Source organism: Uranotaenia lowii, chromosome 1 (genome assembly GCF_029784155.1).
Source record: "Uranotaenia lowii strain MFRU-FL chromosome 1, ASM2978415v1, whole genome shotgun sequence".
Taxonomy (NCBI): domain Eukaryota; kingdom Metazoa; phylum Arthropoda; class Insecta; order Diptera; family Culicidae; genus Uranotaenia; species Uranotaenia lowii.
Window position 1 is genome coordinate 130,712,637 of NC_073691.1, and position 18,946 is coordinate 130,731,582.

The window sequence follows — 18,946 nt, forward strand, 5'->3', positions numbered from 1 at the left end:
TGTCAATTTTGTTAATTTTGTCAATTTCGTCAATTTTGTCAATTTTGTCAATATTTTCAATTTTGTCAATTTTGTCAATTTTGTCAATTTTGTCAATTTTGTCAATTTTGTCAATTTTGTCAATTTTGTCAATTTTGTCAATTTTGTCAATATTGTCAATATTGTAAATATTGTCAATTTTGTCCATTTCGTCAATTTCGTCAATTTTGTAAATTTTGTAAATTTTGTAAATTTGGTAAATTTTGTAAATTTTGTAAATTTTGTAAATTTTGTAAATTTTGTAAATTTTGTAAATTTTGTAAATTTTGTAAATTTTGTAAATTTTGTAAATTTTGTAAATTTTGTAAATTTTGTAAATTTTGTAAATTTTGTAAATTTTGTAAATTTTGTAAATTTTGTAAATTTTGTAAATTTTGTAAATTTTGTAAATTTGTAAATTTTGTAAATTTTGTAAATTTTGTAAATTTTGTAAATTTTGTAAATTTTGTAAATTTTGTAAATTTTGTAAATTTTGTAAATTTTGTAAATTTTGTAAATTTTGTAAATTTTGTAAATTTTGTAAATTTTGTAAATCTTGTAAATTTTGTAAATCTTGTAAATTTTGTAAATTTTGTAAATTTTGTAAATTTTGTAAATTTTGTAAATTTTGTAAATTTTGTAATTTTTGTAAATTTTGTAAATTTTGTAAATTTTGTAAATTTTGTAAATTTTGTAAATTTTGTAAATTTTGTAAATTTTGTAAATTTTGTAAATTTTGTAAATTTTGTAAATTTTGTAAATTTTGTAAATTTTGTAAATTTTGTAAATTTTGTAAATTTTGTAAATTTTGTAAATTTTGTAAATTTTGTAAATTTTGTAAATTTTGTAAATTTTGTAAATTTTGTAAATTTTGTAATTTTGTAAATTTTGTAAATTTGTAAATTTTGTAAATTTTGTAAATTTTGTAAATTTTGTAAATTTTGTAAATTTTGTAAATTTTGTAAATTTTGTAAATTTTGTAAATTTGTAAATTTTGTAAATTTTGTAAATTTTGTAAATTTGTAAATTTTGTAAATTTTGTAAATTTTGTAAATTTTGTAAATTTTGTAAATTTGTAAATTTTGTAAATTTTGTAAATTTTGTAAATTTTGAAAATTTTGAAAATTTTGTAAATTTTGTAAATTTTGTAAATTTTGTAAATTTTGTAAATTTTGTAAATTTAGTAAATTTTGTAAATTATGTAAATTTTGTAAATTTTGTAAATTTTGAAAATTTTGTAAATTTTGTAAATTTTGTAAATTTTGTAAATTTTGTAAATTTTGTAAATTTTGTAAATTTTGAAAATTTTGTAAATTTTGTAAATTTTGTAAATTTTGTAAATTTTGTAAATTTTGTAAATTTTGTAAATTTTGTAAATTTGTAAATTTTGTAAATTTTGTAAATTTTGTAAATTTTGTAAATTTTGTAAATTTTGTAAATTTTGTAAATTTTGTAAATTTTGTAAATTTGTAAATATTGTAAATTTTGTAAATTTTGTAAATTTTGTAAATTTTGTAAATTTTGTAAATTTTGTAAATTTTGTAAATTTTGTAAATATTGTAAATTTTGTAAATTTTGTAAATTTTGTAAATTTTGTAAATTTTGTAAATTTTGTAAATTTTGTAAATTTTGTAAATTTTGTAAATTTTGTAAATTTTGTAAATTTTGTAAATTTTGTAAATTTTGTAAATTTTGTAAATTTTGTAAATTTTGTAAATTTTGTAAATTTTGTAAATTTTGTAAATTTTGTAAATTTTGTAAATTTTGTAAATTTTGTAAATTTTGTAAATTTTGTAAATTTTGTAAATTTTGTAAATTTTGTAAATTTTGTAAATTTTGTTAAATTTTGTAAATTTTGTAAATTTTGTAAATTTTGTAAATTTTGTAAATTTTGTAAATTTTGTAAATTTTGTAAATTTTGTAAATTTTGTAAATTTGGGTAAATTTTGTAAATTTTGTAAATTTTGTAAATTTTGTAAATTTTGTAAATTTTGTAAATTTTGTAAATTTTGTAAATTTTGTAAATTTTGTAAATTTTGTAAATTTTGTAAATTTTGTAAATTTTGTAAATTTTGTAAATTTTGTAAATTTTGTAAATTTTGTAAATTTTGTAAATTTTGTAAATTTTGTAAATTTTGTAAATTTTGTAAATTTTGTAAATTTTGTAAATTTTGTAAATTTTGTAAATTTTGTAAATTTTGTAAATTTTGTAAATTTTGTAAATTTTGTAAATTTTGTAAATTTTGTAATTTTGTAAATTTTGTAAATTTTGTAAATTTTGTAAATTTTGTAAATTTTGTAAATTTTGTAAATTTTGTAAATTTTGTAAATTTTGTAAATTTTGTAAATTTTGTAAATTTTGTAAATTTTGTAAATTTTGTAAATTTTGTAAATTTTGTAAATTTTGTAAATTTTGTAAATTTTGTAAATTTTGTAAATTTTGTAAATTTTGTAAATTTTGTAAATTTTGTAAATTTTGTAAATTTTGTAAATTTTGAAAATTTTGTAAATTTTGTAAATTTTGTAAATTTTGTAAATTTTGTAAATTTTGTAAATTTTGTAAATTTTGTAAATTTTGTAAATTTTGTAAATTTTGTAAATTTTGTAAATTTTGTAAATTTTGTAAATTTTGTAAATTTTGTAAATTTTGTAAATTTTGTAAATTTTGTAAATTTTGTAAATTTTGTAAATTTTGTAAATTTTGTAAATTTTGTAAATTTTGTAAATTTTGTAAATTTTGTAAATTTTGTAAATTTTGTAAATTTTGTAAATTTTGTAAATTTTGTAAATTTTGTAAATTTTGTAAATTTTGTAAATTTTGTAAATTTTGTAAATTTGTAAATTTTGTAAATTTTGTAAATTTTGTAAATTTTGTAAATTTTGTAAATTTTGTAAATTTTGTAAATTTTGTAAATTTTGTAAATTTTGTAAATTTTGTAAATTTTGTAAATTTTGTAAATTTTGTAAATTTTGTAAATTTTGTAAATTTTGTAAATTTTGTAAATTTTGTAAATTTTGTAAATTTTGTAAATTTTGTAAATTTTGTAAATTTTGTAAATTTTGTAAATTTTGTAAATTTTGTAAATTTTGTAAATTTTGTAAATTTTGTAAATTTGTAAATTTTGTAAATTTTGTAAATTTTGTAAATTTTGTAAATTTTGTAAATTTTGTAAATTTTGTAAATTTTGTAAATTTTGTAAATTTTGTAAATTTTGTAAATTTTGTAAATTTTGTAAATTTTGTAAATTTTGTAAATTTTGTAAATTTTGTAATTTTTGTAAATTTTGTAAATTTTGTAAATTTTGTAAATTTTGTAAATTTTGTAAATTTTGTAAATTTTGTAAATTTTGTAAATTTTGTAAATTTTGTAAATTTTGTAAATTTTGTAAATTTTGTAAATTTTGTAAATTTTGTAAATTTTGTAAATTTTGTAAATTTGGTAAATTTTGTTAATATTGTAAATTTTGTAAATTTTGTAAATTTTGTAAATTTTGTAAATTTTGTAAATTTTGTAAATTTTGTAAATTTTGTAAATTTTGTAAATTTTGTAAATTTTGTAAATTTTGTAAATTTTGTAAATTTTGTAAATTTTGTAAATTTTGTAAATTTTGTAAATTTTGTAAATTTTGTAAATTTTGTAAATTTTGTAAATTTTGTAAATTTTGTAAATTTTGTAAATTTTGTAAATTTTGTAAATTTTGTAAATTTTGTAAATTTTGTAAATTTTGTAAATTTTGTAAATTTTGTAAATTTTGTAAATTTTGTAAATTTTGTAAATTTTGTAAATTTTGTAAATTTTGTAAATTTTGTAAATTTTGTAAATTTTGTAAATTTTGTAAATTTTGTAAATTTTGTAAATTTTGTAAATTTTGTAAATTTTGTAAATTTTGTAAATTTTGTAAATTTTGTAAATTTTGTAAATTTTGTAAATTTTGTAAATTTTGTAAATTTTGTAAATTTTGTAAATTTTGTAAATTTTGTAAATTTTGTAAATTTTGTAAATTTTGTAAATTTTGTAAATTTTGTAAATTTTGTAAATTTTGTAAATTTTGTAAATTTTGTAAATTTTGTAAATTTTGTAAATTTTGTAAATTTTGTAAATTTTGTAAATTTTGTAAATTTTGTAAATTTTGTAAATTTTGTAAATTTTGTAAATTTTGTAAATTTTGTAAATTTTGTAAATTTTGTAAATTTTGTAAATTTTGTAAATTTTGTAAATTTTGTAAATTTTGTAAATTTTGTAAATTTTGTAAATTTTGTAAATTGTGTAAATTTTGTAAATTTTGTAAATTTTGTAAATTTTGTAAATTTTGTAAATTTTGAAAATTTTGTAAATTTTGTAGATTTTGTAAATTACACGTTACACCAAAGCCAAAAATCTGTACAAATCTGCTCCAAATTTTGAAAATCTGTCATCTGCTCGTACAGAATCTGTATCTGTGTATAGTTAAAGTGCTATTTTAATAGTCATTTAGTGATAAATTTTCTTTATTTAAAAAATAAGAGCATTTTCCAAGAGTAAGCCCGCATTAGACAAATGGGTAGGAACCCTATCAAATGGTTAACTTTGAAGTAAAAATGAAAATGGACATAGTGGGAGGGCCTACAGGAATGTGTGAAGGTAAAATTTCATTCGTATTTTGGAACTCAAACTATTTAGCAATTAATTTAATTGTTGCCTCTAAATGTATGCAGCAGCATTGTTTTTTTCGATTTTAAATGTTTTTAAAAGAAAACTTTAAAAAGCAAGGTAAAAATTATAAACTAGCATTTGTAAATATTATGAAGGTGTTTTATTTCCTTCATAATCAAGTAAACTCGTAAAAATCGTCGAAAGTTTCTTCAGAAAATTGTTAGATAAATATTAGTTTTTGGATAAATATTAGTGATCCCGTAATCAGCAATGATAACACTAGTTTACAAAATTTTAAAAAAAAATCATGAACTTGATTGACTGACAAATATTTTTAATGTGAAATCGGGCGCTGAATCCGGGCGCTAATGTGAATCGGGCGCTCAAACGTGAATAAAAAATCAGACATAAAAACCAATCGACTAGTGATGAAAAAAGTTATGAATGAAAATCCAGTATTTTTCGTTCCACCCGGGCAAAATATCTTAAAATTTTATTCACGTTTGAGAATCAAGCATGGTCAGATCTTCCTGAAATTTGGCATGTAACCTTCTGGTAAGCTAATAAATAATTTTAACTTGGTGCGAGTAAGATTTATCATGTTTCATTCTTCCTATACTATTTATAATAAGTGAACTGCGGTTCGTTGAATTATTAAAAAGTACAAAAAATACTGTTATGGTAAAGTAGCCATAACTTCTTCAATTTTCAACTGACTTTGATTAACAACCACTTAAATTCTTTGTTTTAAATTGAAATCTAAGCGCAAAAGAAAATCAGATTTTTTCGAGTCTAAAACTTTCGCTGAAACAAAATTTTCTCTAAAAAAATGCGTTTTTTATATTTTTTTCTATCATAAAACTAACATCAACAATACTGTTGATCATACGCAAAAATAGCGTTCAGATGATCGATAAAAAATTTATTCACCTTCAATATGCAAGAGAGGGATTTCAAATTACTGTTATGCCGTCCGAGATATTTTAATCTGAGTACAAGAACTTTTTTTATTTTTCCGAAATTTAATATTTGGAGCAAAAACGGTTCTACTGGGTTTTTTTATTCCATTTTCGGATTCAGCGCCCGATTTTACATTAAAAATGACCTTCAGTTTACCTAGTTAAAAAAATGCTGTAAACTAGTGTAACGATCAGTTCAGAAGAAGAATATGCCGTTTTTAACTCTAGGGATCAATTGTACCCATAACCACTATTTTAGAAAACTTTTTCTGAAAAAAGTTGAGAGTTTTCTATTGCTTTGAAAATATGGCATTATGAGGTTCATATTACGCTCGAACGGTTGAAATATTCGAACAAAAAATTTTTCATATTTTTTACTTGTAAGAAACATTTTAAAGTGATGAAAATAGATCTTCAAGTTACATTTTGTGAAAATTTTCAAAAAAAGTTCAATTACCCAAACAATTATTTTGTTAAAAAATTTAGAACTACACGCATTGTTATCGCGTTCTTTTTGACACATTTCTCTAGAACATTTGATCTTTGTAAGACATTCCAGTTTCGAGATATAGGAATCAAGTATCCACAGGGATCAAGTATCCTCATTCTCCCCTATATCTAAGACCCATAATTAATGATCTCCCAAATCGACCTATAACTATACTTTTCTGAATGAAAGGCAAAAAAAACATTGTGGCTCTTATCGAAAAATGTAAATACCTATATCGTGTCAAATCCGTTACATTACGCTTAAGTTTTCATGGTTTTCTTTTTTATTAGGTACTAGCGAAATTTTTGTTTTTCAAGAACTTTTAGCATTTAAAACACAGACACTAGAAACTAATTTGCTTACCGACTAGACCGGCCGTGAACTGCCGCATGGCGGATCCTGGCTCGGATACACTCGGAGGAGCTTCCTTCTCCATTCTTCGGTTTAACGGTTCCTGCTCGTGCTTTTCAAAAGATGCCACCGGTTGGTAGTTCAGCTCAGCTGGATTCATTTATGGCCACCAAATCCCTGTTTGGGTATAGTCAAGGATAAAAATTAGCCACAGTTTAATCACTTCGCACTGGCAAAAAAGTTCATAAGTCCCTCCACATCCCCCCCCCCCCCCCTTCATAAAAATTATTTCAGCACTCACTGTTTTGCTTGACCAATTGAACTAGTTTTATTTCTCCCCCTAACTTTCGTTTCAAACTTATCACAAGTAACGAGCACAAGTGCATCGGATCGCTATCATCAGCCGACTGACAGTGATCCTGGAAATCAGCGATATTTCTAATATCGGGACATCACCTCAAGAGGAGACCCTTGCAGGCCAAGATTGGCGCCCACTATCTTTTCCGTTGTTTGTTTAGTTCTTCAAGTGGTTTCGCGGCTATCTTTTGAGCGGTAATCAATCGCGAAAAAAAAATTGTCCACAACATCGATTCATATCATTCGTTTTCAGGTTAACTAAGCCAGGTATCAAATATTTACCTTCTGAAGCCACGATCTGGCTGCATCTGACTTTATTTTAAACGAACACACACACAAAGGTTCTCAGTGAAACTTCATGTTTCCTTGTAGAGATTTTCTATCCTTAATTTCAAGCGTACAACTTTACGAATGCCAAAATGTCAGACCACAGAAAGTGTACTGTATGCATGACCGGGATACGATCTCATGAACCTTGGCGTAGATGACTTGAACTATTATTAATACCACAAACCAGCTCCTGAAAAATTTCTTATTTCCGTGAGTGCAAATGGAGTCTTAGGAACAATATCTTCTAATGGATTGAAACATCCTATTTGAAAATAAAACCCGGGATAGACCAATGTTTTTCATGGTCGGAGCTTCATTCGTGTCATCCCCCTGACAAAAAATGATTTCACCAACATGATTTGGAATAATGTTCTCTCTGGACAACGGAAGTTGACGCCTTGACGTAGGCAACATTTTACAGGATTTCTTTTAAAACTACAGTCCGAAGGGGTTTGGGTTCTGATCTCAAGAGTTGGCAGTGTTTTAAAATACGCCGAAAATATTTACCTAACACATGCTAAAAAAATCGAAGTATAGATTTTTTTACACAGGCTTTTTTATACTATTCTTGATATTGAAGTGAAAAGTCAACTGCTCTAACCACAGCTCTAACCACGAATTTGCTCAGCAAAATCTAAATCAATACTACCTGTTGACGCTGGATTACCGTACATCTCGACGTCTTCTGCAAAGCGATTGCAATACAAACTTATCAAATGGTCCTACCCTCTGCAAATTAAAGTCTGTCCAAGAAAGAAGCGAGAAATACTTCCGGCAACCGGTCTCCATATCAGAATAGCGCCAGAATAATTCTTCTGAAGTAGTAAGCTGGGACAGAAACGGAACGTGATGCGCAAACCTAATAACTGAATATAATTACCAACTCAGTGATAGAGAAATCGTTTGATAAATTAATTTTAAATAAAAAGGGAAAACACATAAAACAATCAAGTCACTGTGTTGTTTTGTGAGCGAAGCAAGAATAGTACCGCTATGTGTTTTGCTTGTTGAAATACTAATGATCGGCAATTGGCTTTGAGGACCAAATATATTAAAAAATGGTACGAAATATAAAAAGTACCACTACAAATGCATGATTATTTCTAAAAATTTTCGATGTTCAAGTGAATAAAAATTAATACTTTACAAACTATTTAAATAAATAACTGTAGGTTTGGGCGATGAAATGATAAAACATAGATTCGGGGCTGAATTTGAATCCCAAGCACAAAAATTCAAAAGTATTCTTTTTATCATTTTAAAATTATTTTTCTCGTTTAAAGTAGTAAGAAGTGCATTCGAAAAAAAATGCAACACTTTGTTTTGTGAATAACTTTTGAATGCATGGATGGAAATTGACAAAGTTCTCAGTGAAGCTGTCTAGTAATGAAATGTTTACATGTGCAAATTTTTGTGATATTCTGTCGAGTGGTTTTTTAAATAGCGTCCAATGAAGAAGTTCATCGACTTTAGTTTTTGGGCACCACGTGCGCCATCCATAATGCATACAATAAACTACCCTTTTTCCATATGAAGGCTTCTTTTGATTATTTTTTCTGTTTCCTGGAGCGTGGCTTCCAAAACTACTCAAAATTTTTAATGTGATCGAAGTTATGGCAAATTTAGCAGATTGTCCTACTTCGTCAGAAAAACAACATATTTCACTTGTTATCACTCTATCTCTCTTTTCGAGGTATTGTAGCTTACCAGATCCAAACAACCAAACATCCAAAGAACCAAACAGAATATCCACTTTGTAGGACCTATGGAAGTGTTATAAAAGGTAGAATTTGGAGGTAGTCTTCTTTTTATATTTAGCCATTTATTGTGTCAATAATTATGTAATACTGACTGATTTGAAGCTAAAGATCGTCAGCCACCTCAAGTGCTAGACATAAAATTTTTCAATGTTTTTTCTCCTTGTTTATCTCCGGAACATCCAGGCAAGACTTACCAATGAAAATTTCTTTGGATGGGAATCTGCCAGGTGCCCACTAAAGAGTTCTTTTTGCTGTTCATTTCGTAATTTTTCAGAATGTCTCCCCGCTAATGGTTAAAATATTTTGCGCACGATTTGACCACCGTATTTTGTTTATTTTAACGGCAAATAGCTTTATTACCTAGCTGAAATGAAGTCAGACCTGTAAATGGGTCAGCTAGACGAGCCTGTTAAAAATAGAAATTGTCACTTCCCTAATCGAATTTTTTGGTTTGCGGTTGATAAAATCTTACATTCCTTACCTTCATGGAACCTTTCATCTTCACTTAATGAAAAGAGAAATTTGGAATGGATTAGCTCACCATTAGATCCTCTTGGACTCCATAAACAATCTTATATATAAAAATGGAGGCGTTTTCTTTGTGATAACATCACGTATGAATGGTCGGTCGGAATGAAGTGAAATTTGGTATCCGAGGGTTTTTTGGGTCAGAGATGGTTTGTATAATACTTTCAAGAATCTCACTTTTTATGAAAGGGGGGTCCCCATACAAAGTTATCTCTTCTTCACATCTTCTTATATATAAAAATGGAGGCGTTTTCTTTGTGATAACATCACGTATGAATGGTCGGTCGGAATGAAGTGAAATTTGGTATCCGAGGGTTTTTTGGGTCAGAGATGGTTTGTATAATAGTTTCAAGGATCTCACTTTTGATGATAGGGGGTCCCAATACAAATTAAACTTTATTTGTTACGATTTCCATAAAAATCTATTGGCGAGCACAATGCAGTTAAGGACGTGTAGATGAAATTAAACATTTATTACGATTTATACTTTAGAAGGTAAAACGAAGTTTACCGGGTCAGCTAGTTTACCATATGAATTATGGTCGAATAGTTGATTTTTTTTTTCGTTCACATAGCTCCGAGGTAGACCCGTTTTAATGCGTCCAGATTTATCGTGATCCATGCTTTAAGACCGTCAGTCACCTCAAGTGCTAGACATCAAATTTTTCAATGTTTTTTCTTCTTGTTTATCTCCGGAATATCCAGACAAGACTTACCAAAGAAAATTTTTTAGGATAGAAATCTGCCAGGTGCCCACTAAATAGTTCTTTTTGCTGTCCATTTCGCAATTTTTAAATATATCTCTCCGCTAATGGTTCCAATATTTTGCGCACGATTTGACCACCGTTATTTATTTATTTTAACTGCGAATAGCTTGTTTACCTAGATAAAATGAAGTCAGGCCTGTTTATGAGTCAGCTAGATGAGCCTGTGAAAAAAAAGAAATCGTCACTTCCCTAATCGAAAATTTCGATATGCGCTTGATAAAATCTAACATTCCTTACCTTTATAGAATCATTCATTTTCACTTTTTTTTCAATTTTGGTCGAATAGTTGAAGGACTTTCCTGAATTATTCGCGATCCTGCCTAAAAAATTTAGTCAATAACCCTCTGTATTGGACGATATCTCAAAAACCACTTGACATATCGTCACAAAAATGTTTACATGTAAACTATTAGGTAGCTTCACTGAAAATTTCATCAATTTCCATCCATGTATGCAAAATTATTCAAAAAACAAAGTGCTGCATTTTTTTCGAATATCCTACTCCTTGATGGCAGCACTATCTCGCTGTTGAACAAAATTGAGACCCATTCCTGGACTATCCGGGATTAATTTGGGTAGGCTGGATGATTTTGGTCAAGAAATAAGTTCTTGGTACGGCTTGGAAATTCTAAGATCACTTAATCAAAATGTTGGACCGGTAATCGGAATAATGTGCCTACTTTCGAATGAAGCTCGATGGGCTAGATAGCATGCATGATTGAAATGATTTGCAATTGACTGGGTAGTTGGGATGAGCAGAAACTTCGGAGTCATAAATGTTTGTTCTGATGAGCATTAGCAAATCCAGAAAACCTTTCTTCTGCATGAACTTAGATAAAACTGTGTTGGAAAACTGATGAAGATGGGCGTTATTAAACCCGGCAAATTGTTTTTGAGCCATCTTGATTGAGATAGTCCTGCCACCAACAATTTGCAACTGAAAAAAGTTAATTCCCTGAAAACAAGATCGAAGTTTTTGAATTCAATTCTGATATATAATGATCCCAGAATGTTTATTTCAACATTTACTTCATATTAGAAAAGAAATTAGGCCGTTTGATGAAGTATTATTGCTCAAATGAAAATTTCGAAAAAAAAAACCATTTTAAATATTCTAGAATAAATGCATATAAAAACGTTTTGAAAAAAAATAGTTTACAATTCCAGCTTTACCATATTTTCCCAATTCAAAGTTAAAAATCCCAAATTTATACTGTCATAAAAAAAAATATGGTTTGCAAAATACAAACACAATCTAAAAAATCTGTGAAATCTGTGAATTTTCCTAAAATTCTGTGTTATGTCACGGTGTCTCTGGGAGAAAACTTTATTTTTCGAAAATTAGCATCGCTAATTTTTGCACCATTCGAAAGCTGGGACTTTCCCCTTTCATTTGAGCCCAAATTTGAAATAATCCACCGGGGGGTCTAGAACATTTTATTTTTTTGAAGATTTTTTAACCTTTTTAACGGTTTTTTTTTCAAAGTCAAAATCATACTAATCACTGTGATAACGATTGTCTTACCCTTTGCGCTAATCCAACATCATATGTCAATAACATGATTTTATAGGAAATTTCCCTGGCTATAATTTTGTAGAAGACATCAAAGTGATACAAATTGAGATAAAAGAGTTGGACTGTCACAAACAGAGTGATTATTATTTCATTTGAAAAATCTAATAAAACTTCACACCACTGATTGTACTAAGACCAGAAAAAGTATTCAACGAGCGTAGTTATTGAATGTTGAATGTATTAATGTTTAAACGGTTTAACTACGTTGAAAAAGTTATCTTTTACATGAAATTGATCAGTATTATCTGAAGTTATGAGCATTTGTAGGGTTTTATTCTGGAAAAAAATGTCTTCCACCTATCTTGAAAATTTAGTTATTTGTATTTTGAGCTAAGTTAGATTGAATACTTTATGAACAAACATTTGGGACTAGGAAACAAATCAGATCAGATTTAAAATTTTCACCTGAATTTCAAAATCAAACAAAAAAATCTTTCATTCTTTTTGATGATTTCTTATGGTTTTCATACTTTTCGCTTTTGATTGATTGTTAAACCTTAAACAAGAGTATTACAAGCATGATAAAGTGTCATATATAAAATTTAAAAAAAAACTCAATCTTTTCTTTATGTTTGATTGCATAAATTAGTGTTTTTGGAACCACTCGTGTATGTAAAAATGTGGTCGAGTTTAAGTTTTCAAGCAAAAATTCTAGAATGTTCATTTTTCTCAAACGTACACGAACTGAACCTAATCTTTCATTGTCTTTCATTGTTTTTTTTTGATAAAAAGGAAAAAAAAGATAACAAAATCTCAACATCAACTTTGTTTCCAACAATTTTAAAAGATTGATTTGTTGTAATACTATTATCTGAAAATACTCTCTCAATTCACTTTAAGTTTTCAGATCTGAAGTCATCAGATTTTTTGCGAATTTTTTGGTTCGTTTTCTGAAAATTTTGCATTTGTTCAAATTGATGATTTTTTTTTCAAATTTCCTAGATAAAAAAGTGGGATTTTATCTGATAGTATGGAACACTGCAAACATTTGTCTATGGATTTCTGCATATTTGACTTTCCCCTAGAATGTTATTTTCCTACTTGTATGAAAACAAAATATAACATCGTGTCATAATTAGTATTTAAACCAGTGGCTTGAAATGCTTAAAATAATTTTTCTACATATATTTGTCCAGATTAGGCACTTATTCAAAATGTAACTTTGCTCAAAGTATGAATTGAATAACCTAATTTTCAAGTCAAGTAGGTGACTTTTGTTTTATATGGCCGGATCAAATTTGAAATCTATCTTTTGTCATTAGGAGTTGAAACATCACGAAAAGGGGAGAAGGAGGGGGGATTTAAAAAAAAAATTAATTCAAATTTTCAATACATTGGAAACAAATTGAACCAAAGCTGGCTTGCAATAAACTTGTATACAATCTACATTGCACAAAATCAAACAATCGAGAAAATTAAGATCAAACATTTAAACAAAAAAATTCTAAACGACAGGTGATATTACTCCCAGCATCTACATTTTGGCTTTCGCTCTTTCAACTGTTTGAATTTTCGAAGAATGTATCAAAATTTTGTTAAAATTCCTTAAACTTTATTTATTTCTCACTTAGGGATTTTTGGAAATATTGAATTGAAAAAAAAAAAGAATTTGATATTTGTTCCGGAATAATAAAACGCTACAAATGCTCATAACATCAGATAATCCTGATCAACTTTATGTGAAAGATTGATTTTTAATGTAAATGAACCGTTTTGAACATTAATACACTCTACAATCAATAACTAAGCTTGTAGAATACTTTTTCTGGTCTTAGTTCAATCAGTGGTGAGAAGTTTTATTAGATTTTTCAAATGAAATAATAATCACTCTGTTTGTGACAGTCCAACTCTTTTATCTCAATTTGTATCACTTTGATGTCTTCTACAAAATTGTAGCCAGGGAAATTTCCTATAAAATCATGTTATTGACATATGATGTTGGATTAGCGCTAAAGGAAAGACACTCATTTTCACAGTGATTAGTACGATTTTGACTTTGAAAAAACCGTTAAAAAGGTTAAAAAATCTTCAAAAAAATAAAATGTTCTAGACCCCCCGGTGGATTATTTCAAATTTGAGCTCAAATGAAAGGGGAAAGTCCCAGCTTTCGAATGGTGCAAAAATTAGCGATGCTAATTTTCGATAAATAAAATCGTTCCATCAGAGACACCGTGTATGTGATAAGATTCTGTGATGAAAATCTATAGGGGAGAATGAAGATACTTGATCCCTGGGGATACTTGATTCCTTAGCTATATCTCGAAACTGGAATGTCTTACAAAGATCAAATGTTCTAGAAAAATATGCCAAAATGAGCAAGATAACAATGCTTGAAGTTTAAAAAATTTTAACATTATAATTGTTTGAGTAATTGAACTTTGTTTGAAAAATTTCACAAAATGTAACTTGAAGATCTTTTTTCATCACTTCAAAATGTTCCTTACATGGGAAAATTATGAAAAAAATATTTGTTCCAATGTATCAATCATTCGAGCGTAAAATGAACTTAATAATGCCATATTTTCAAAGCAATGGAAAACTCTCAACTTTTTTCAGAAAAAGTTTTCTAAAATGTTGATTATGGGTACAATTGATCCCCTATAGTTGGGTACAATTGATCCCCCTTCCAAACGGCATATTCTTCTTCTGAATTGATCGTTATGATTGCTGATTACGAAATTACTAACATTTATCCAAAAACTAATATTTATCAAATGAAGAAAAGAGCAAAAATAATTAATTTTCGCTTAATTATAAAAAAAATAGCGCCTTTAAGTATGCAATGTTATTAGCGTTGAGACAAAGTTATAGAATTTTCTTCTTATATCTGCTATAAATTGTGAAATGAGAACAAACATGACCAAAATAGTCAATTAACATTCTATCTTGGGGTTTTGTTTGATTTTTATACAAGGATTAGGGCTTCCTGAATAAAAGATCAAGTCTCCTTCAATAGGGGATCAAGTCTCCCCGAACTTCAGAAAAATCGCAATTTTTTTACTCCCACGAAAATGCTTCTAGTTCATCAACGGGTTCAAGTATCGTTCTAATTTTTGAAGCATAGAAACTTGAAGTTACAAGCTGTCAGAAAATGTCAAAGACGGCGAGTTGCTAAATTTTTCCAAAAAGATATGGTGAAAATAAGAAAAGGGGATCAAGTATCCCCACTCTCCCCTATACATAAAATGCAATTTCTGTTTGTTTGCTTGTTTGTTTGTTTGTCCTCTATAGACTCAGCCGTCTTAAGAGCTAGAGGTCTGAAATTTGGCATGGATGCTCATTAGGACCAGGAAGGATGAAAAATGTTTTCAGATTTTCGGATGACCCCTTCTGAAGGGGGTCGTCCGTACAAGACCAAATATTGGTTTCGCAATATTGACGTTATTTTTCGGCGGATTGTGTTGAAAAATTGCACATGATAGTTTTTAAAGACGAGCAATGGATTTCACGTGTTTAATTTTGTGTGAGGGGTCAGCCAAAGGGGTCGTCCATATTAACTAATCACTGTTAATGCGATACTGTCGTTATTATACATCGGATTCAGATGAAAATTGGCACACGACAGTTATGAGAGATGAGCAATGGATTTCAGGTATTAAATTCAGTGTAAGGGGTTGGCAAAGGGGGTCGTCCATATAAACCTTTCAATATTTTTGCATTATCGTCGTTAATATACATCGGATTGGGATAAAAATTTGCACACGGTAGTTTTCAGGGACGGGCAATCGATTGCAGATGTCAAATGTTTGGCCAGGGGTCGACGAAAGGGGTCGTCCATATAAATTAATTTTTCACTGTTTTTAGCAATATTGTCGTTATTATGCAATAGATTGCTTTGAAAAATTACACACGGGAGTTTTGAGGGAAGGGCAATCGATTTCAGATATCAAAGATTATATAAGAGCCCCCGAATGGGGTTTAGCTTTTTGGCAATAATTAAGTTGTTATGCACACGTGATAATTGCAAAAATAGTCGAAATTGATACACGTGGTTTTTTGGCACGGTCAATTGATTACTGATTTCAAATTTAGTAGCAGACGACAGACAAAGGATTTGGATAATCACTTTGTCTGTCGTCTGCTACTAAATTTGAAATCAGCAATCAATTGACCGTGCCAAAAAACCACGTGTATCAATTTCGACTATTTTTGCAATTATTACTTAACAATGAATTCAGAAGTGCATCTGGAAAATGCTTGGCAATTGACTTTCGTACAAACTGATCATGACATATTCCAAGTTGAAAGCGAAACGGAGTTCGTATGGGATCAGCTAGTGTACTATAAATTTCGTGAAATTAAAGTTTTTTCAGTGATTTTTGTAGGGTATCAGATATCAGAATAAGGGTATGTTTAATGGAGGCACATTATCCAAACATACGGAAAAATTGTGCCTAGCCTTTTATATCAAAGATTTCGTCATTTACCTGAGAAACCTAAAAAACCTGAAAAAATAGAAAGAAATGAATTCGATCCATTAAATATGGCATAAAGCCTATCTACTTAGTTATATTTACTTGTACATAGAAAATTTCAAAAAATAATTTTGATTTTGTAGCAATACATAAATAGTACTAAATTTATTTTGCACCCTTGTTTCATGTTTTTTGTCCTCAACGCCAGTTTGTTCATCTGAAGAAAAGTGAATTTCCGCTTGAGTTATCTGTTGAACAATTTAAAACAAATTGTAGAAGAAAATGTTAACAACTGTCAATCATTGATATTTTAACAACCAAACACATAGTGGAACTATTTTTCATTCGCTCGCTGTAGATGTATTTAACAGGATTGCTAAAACTCAAGTGGATATGTTGAAAAAAAAAACATTTGATGAATCTAACGACATTTTTTCCCGAAGGTGATTATTCAACAATGTTTTTCATTGTAACTAAAAAAAGTTTAAATATTTGGTCATACGATTTGAATGTATTTGAGGTTTCATGAATTTCTTGCTTTCTGAAGTCGATGTCGGTGTTAACAATTGCATCATTTCGGAATTTAATTTGAAACATTACGTGCTTTAAGCTTAACAAATTACCAGGCATATTTTCTGTTCTTACATTTCATCCATCATCAAAAATTCTCCTCCTTAAAAAATACTGCCCAAGGTCTAAATAGATTAGCACTTGTAATATTCCTTAGGAGGAAGCCATTTCAAGTCTTGAAAAACGTGATCCAAACAGCAGCTGCCTAGTCTTTTAGTTTCTACTCCCATGATAAAAAAAATCTGATGGCGCATAACCGTAGAAGAATGCGATTGCATCAATCGCAAAGTGCTTCGCCAACAGAGGGGCGCTCCAGGGCAAACATGCGCTATCTTTATTTTCGATTTGTTTAGGGTGGGTACTCAAAAACTAATGTGTTACCTACATAACTATTAAGTGATTAATTCTAGCACTGGCAATCAATTTAATCGTTTGAACTTTAACTTTACATTTTCAAGCTTAAAATGGAATAACTCTTTCCACTATGAATAATGCACTAAATATTATAATTGTGTTTTGAGAAGTATAGAATAAGGATTCTAATCCAACTCAAATTTTGAAATATGGTCCAGCCTATCTCGAGATGATCGGCTTTGAATATTGAGAGCGGTTTTTTGAAAATTTTCTAACTTTAGGTTAAGTTTAAGGTACAAAACTAAAACATTATTTCTAGGCAAAATACCTTCGAAATAGCTATTGCTCATTATCTTTCAAATGAGATCAGAAGATTTGCAATATGTCCTAAGACGGCTGAGATATGAACGATCAAAATTTGCATGTTTTTTAGCGGGTGATCCCAAACTTTTGGCCGGCAGTGTAGGTATATGAAACTTCACGTATATAATAAAACTATGCTTCAATATTCGTGATCAAAGTTGTTCCTGCTTTTTCTCATGGAAAAGGAAATTTTCATCAAATATAGGGCTCTTGCTACACACACATTCAAGAGGTCTTTTGGGCAAACATTAGCCATTTTTATATGAGAAAGGAAAAATACAGCTAAAATTTCGTATTTTCCCAAAATGTATGCGCCTTGCCTCTAATGAAGCATCATTAGATATATTTCAAATCATCTGCTTGAAACTGTAAATGATAATTTGGATATTTGATTGGATATCAGTGAGAAGTCACGCAATGCAAAATTTAAAAAAAAAACCTTCCATGTAAGGCACAATAAACAGTTCCCCAGATCTTTTGATGAAGGATTCTGGTCTATTTCATCTAGCTTTGAACCTAGAGGATAGAACTAAGATCTTTCGTCGCGAAATTTAGCTAGATACTTGAGCAATATTTTTTCTGCTTTCATTGAAAACTGTCGTGATAATTATGAATTTCAAATTTACTGGCTTCTTGAAGGAAAGTATACCAGAAACTATTCGTAAGTTACCATAAATTCTACTGAAAAATTTTTTCTTTCATAGATTTGTATTCATTTGACATGGAGCTGTCACTTTTGCTTGCCCAAAAGCTAACTTATATTTATGCACTATGCAAAAGCTCTATCAACAAGTCACTCAAACGCCAGTTGTGCAGTTGTCTGTTTCTTTGGTTTGGATAACGTGATGCTAAAGCATGGATCACGATGAATCTGGACGCATTAAAACGGGTCTATCTCGGAGCTTTGTAAACGAAATAAAAATGTATTGTGCTTAAAATGTAGGGTTTTTATTGAATTTTAAAGGAAAAATAATAAAAAAAATATTCAGATGTTGTTTTGATGAATTTTCGAACTTTTCGTCGAGTACCACTCATCATAGTTAGGACACCCTATTTGCTGACCTCAGCGGCCATTTTGTTTCACAATCTCTTCATCTCTGTTGCATCCCGAGTCGTCCTTCCATTCTTCTTCATCTTCTGCTTGACAATTGCCCAAAATTATTCGATAGGGCGGAATTGAGGGCAGTTGGGTGGATTTATGTCCTTTTCGACAAAATCTACCCGTTGGCCCGATACCACTGTAGTACCTCTTTGCTGTAGTGGCAGCTTGCCAAATCTGGCCAAAACTTTACTGGTGCTTTGTGAGATTTAATGTACGGAAAAAAAGTTTTTCAGGCACTCCTCCTTGTACATTTCGGAGTCCATGGTCTTGTTTTTCACAAAAACCGGGGATTTTCGTCCGCAGCTGCAAATACCTTGCCAGATCAGAAACTTTCTTGCCAACAGATCGGCAAAAACTTCGCGAACTTGGCGAG

At 28.5% G+C, this 18,946-nt stretch overlaps 1 protein-coding gene across 3 annotated transcripts in view; it reads right to left on the reverse strand.

The window, feature by feature from the left end:
• LOC129754238 (facilitated trehalose transporter Tret1-like) overlaps window positions 1-18,946 on the reverse strand; it is a 48,199-nt gene that overhangs the window by 6,512 nt on the left and 22,741 nt on the right. For 2 of the 3 annotated variants that reach the window (XM_055750184.1, XM_055750193.1), the window contains exon 2: window positions 6,464-6,628. In XM_055750184.1, the coding sequence (XP_055606159.1) occupies window positions 6,464-6,611 (148 nt within the window). In that variant the 5' untranslated portion in view covers window positions 6,612-6,628. Of the gene's footprint in view, window positions 1-6,463; window positions 6,629-6,752; window positions 6,879-18,946 lie in introns of those variants that run through there. The other variant, XM_055750175.1, reaches the window with a different exon arrangement.